Source organism: Littorina saxatilis, linkage group LG10, assembly GCF_037325665.1.
Source record: "Littorina saxatilis isolate snail1 linkage group LG10, US_GU_Lsax_2.0, whole genome shotgun sequence".
Classification (NCBI taxonomy): domain Eukaryota; kingdom Metazoa; phylum Mollusca; class Gastropoda; order Littorinimorpha; family Littorinidae; genus Littorina; species Littorina saxatilis.
In genome coordinates, this window is record NC_090254.1 from 28865628 (window position 1) to 28868278 (window position 2651).

The 2651-nt window shown below is 42.1% G+C and overlaps 1 protein-coding gene across 1 annotated transcript in view; it reads right to left on the minus strand.

Annotated features, from left to right (window-relative positions):
• LOC138978567 (uncharacterized) overlaps window positions 1–1909 on the minus strand; it is a 77052-nt gene extending 75143 nt beyond the window's left edge. Inside the window, exon 1 of the mRNA XM_070351311.1 lies at window positions 1474–1909. Coding sequence (XP_070207412.1) covers window positions 1474–1536 — 63 coding nt within the window. The 5' untranslated portion in view covers window positions 1537–1909. The remainder of the gene's footprint in view (window positions 1–1473) is intronic.
• Between the last annotated feature and the right edge of the window lie 742 nt (window positions 1910–2651).

Below are 2651 nucleotides of genomic sequence, written 5' to 3' on the forward strand. Positions count from 1 at the left end.
TTTCTTTCTTAAAATGGCATAATTAAGATAAAGTGATAATCAAATGCTTCTCTTGAGCTGAGTATTGAAGCTTTTCACGTGCCGTATTTTAACCCGTTGTACGGGTAAAAGACGCAGTAAAAGCAATGAAAAAGCATGGGGAAAAAAAACAATAATTGCAGGCACCACAGAAACGGACTTTTTTTTTCTTGCGTACAGTCACTAATCCCAAAGAATGATAGCAACGGACATGCGAATAGTGCGGGGGGAAATCATGTATCGAAAATAATGCATTAGATTCAGAGAGTTGTTTGTTGTTTTTGTCGCATCAGAGATGGTGTTCTTTTTGCACGGATGACGACATCACCAGCCAATGTTCTCATTAGGTTTCGGTTTTAAAATTGGCTTTCAAACGTGACTTGCATTTCCTCCCTTGTTTATTCTTGCAGTTTTCACATGTTTCTTTCCTTCTTTAATTGAAACCGTCGTATTGAACTGTTCATCATCTTTGTGTCTATTTTTTGTAAATCTGTCACAGAGTTTTGATTTCATGTTATGCTCTCTCTCTCACTCTATCTCTCTAATTCTGTCTCTGTCTCTCCCTCTCTTTCGCTCTTTCTCTGTCCGTCTCTGTCCGTCCGTGCGTCCGTCCGTCTGGCTGTTTATCTCTTTCTCTCTCTCTCTCTCTCTCTCTCTCTCTCTCTCTCTCTCTCTCTCTCTCTCTCTCTCTCTCTCTCTCTCTCTCTCTCTCTCTCTCTCTCTGTCTCTCTCTGTCTCTATTTCTCTCCCCCTCTCTCTCCCCCCCTCTCTCTCTCTCTCTCTCTCTCTCTCTTTCTCTAATTTTGTAACTGCTGCAGATTTGTTTATGTATGCTTTTTTCAATGATTTTTCATGTGCAGGTCTCGTGAGTATTTGTGGAGTTAAATAACTTTGACCAGACTTGGTGCACACATTCCTAAAGCGCCTACAACAGACGCCAACCAAAAACAACAATAGTGGGATTTCGCTAGCAAAGTTCCCATCACATTATGATTGTTTTAGCTGTATCCTTTCTCACATGTTTTGTTTGATTACAGTCTTTCTTCAACAAGTTATTTTCTCGCGTTCTGCTTAGAAAGATGATAAAGGAAAAACAATAGATGGCGGATTGTTTTGTGATAATTATATGCCATTCATACAGATTTGACGAGCATATTTCATATCTCTCTCTCTGTCTCTCTCTGTCTCTCTCTGTCTCTCTCTCTCTCTCTCTCTCTCTCTCTCTCTCTCTCTCTCTCTCTCTCTCTTTCTTACAAAGAAAAATACATACGGATAGACAGACACACAGACAGTTAATTATGTGTTATTGTTTTCAACGTCCCTTTGACATTCACGCGCACACACACACACACACACACACACACACACACACACACACACACACACACACACACACACACACACACACACACACAATAAGACACACAGAAACACCAAAGTAAACTGTGCACCAACCTCTTCGTCGTTCGCCAGAGCCGCGGCTGTCACAAGGCAGAAGATCAACACTGCTCGCATCATTTTCTTTGATTTTTGTTTTACCACAACGAACTTCTAATCAAACTCTTGTTTAAGATTTAAACAGCTGTTTTTCACTGTATTAACTTCTTTAGCTTGAACCCGCTGATTTCCACTTCTTGCTGTTGGCGAAGTTAAAAATGTCCGTCTTTTTCTGAGAAGTTTCGGGTCCTCCCGGCACAGGCAAAACGTAAATGTTGTTCCTCGACTGCACACTAGTTCTTATGCCAAGTCTTTGAAGTTGTCTCGTTGCGGCTGCGTGAACTAAACCAAAATGTTTGTTGAAGAGAGTTGTAGAAAGTGAAAAGGAGTGCAGAGGAGTGTTAAAAGTCAGGAGTGTCGGTGCCCAGTGAGCGCGAGGACACGTGTGGCCTGATGGGAGTAATATGAAGCGGGAGAGAGGCAGAGTCGGAGACTTTTATAGTGCGCGGTGGGCGTGCCCGATCCCTCCATTCGATCCGTGTGCGCGTCTGGGTTTCTCACAGTCTATTGCAACAACCAGTAAGTCTCTCTCTCTCTCTCTCTCTCTCTCTCTCTCTCTCTCTCTCTCTCTCTCTCTCTCTCTCTCTCTCTCTCTCTCTCTCTCTCACTCTCTCTCTTTCTTGGCTTGTGACATTTCATTCATCCCCAAAACTCTGATTTGCATGAGCGTAGGTGGGTGCAGATTGATGTTCAGAAAGAGTGTCTGTAATGTTTCGCTTTTTACCGCCAAAGTACGATTGTTAATGTTGCTCTAATGCCTGCAATTGTCTGCTATTCTCTATCAATTTCTATTTTTTCCCTCTATCTATTTATACCGGCCCTCCCCCCGAAAGAGAAAGCCTAAATGGCAGGATAAAATACGGCTATGCACGTAAAAACCCACTCTTTCTTTACTTTATTTGGTGTTTAACGTCGTTTTCAACCGTTCAAGGTTATATCGCGACGGGGAAAGGGGGGTGATGGGATAGAGCCACTTGTCAATTGTTTCTTGTTCACAAAAGCACTAATCAAAAATTTGCTTGAGGGGCTTGCAACGTAGTACAATATATGACCTTACTGGGAGAATGCAAGTTTCCAGTACAAAGGACTTAACATTTCTTACATACTGCTTGACTAAAATCTTTACAAACATTGAC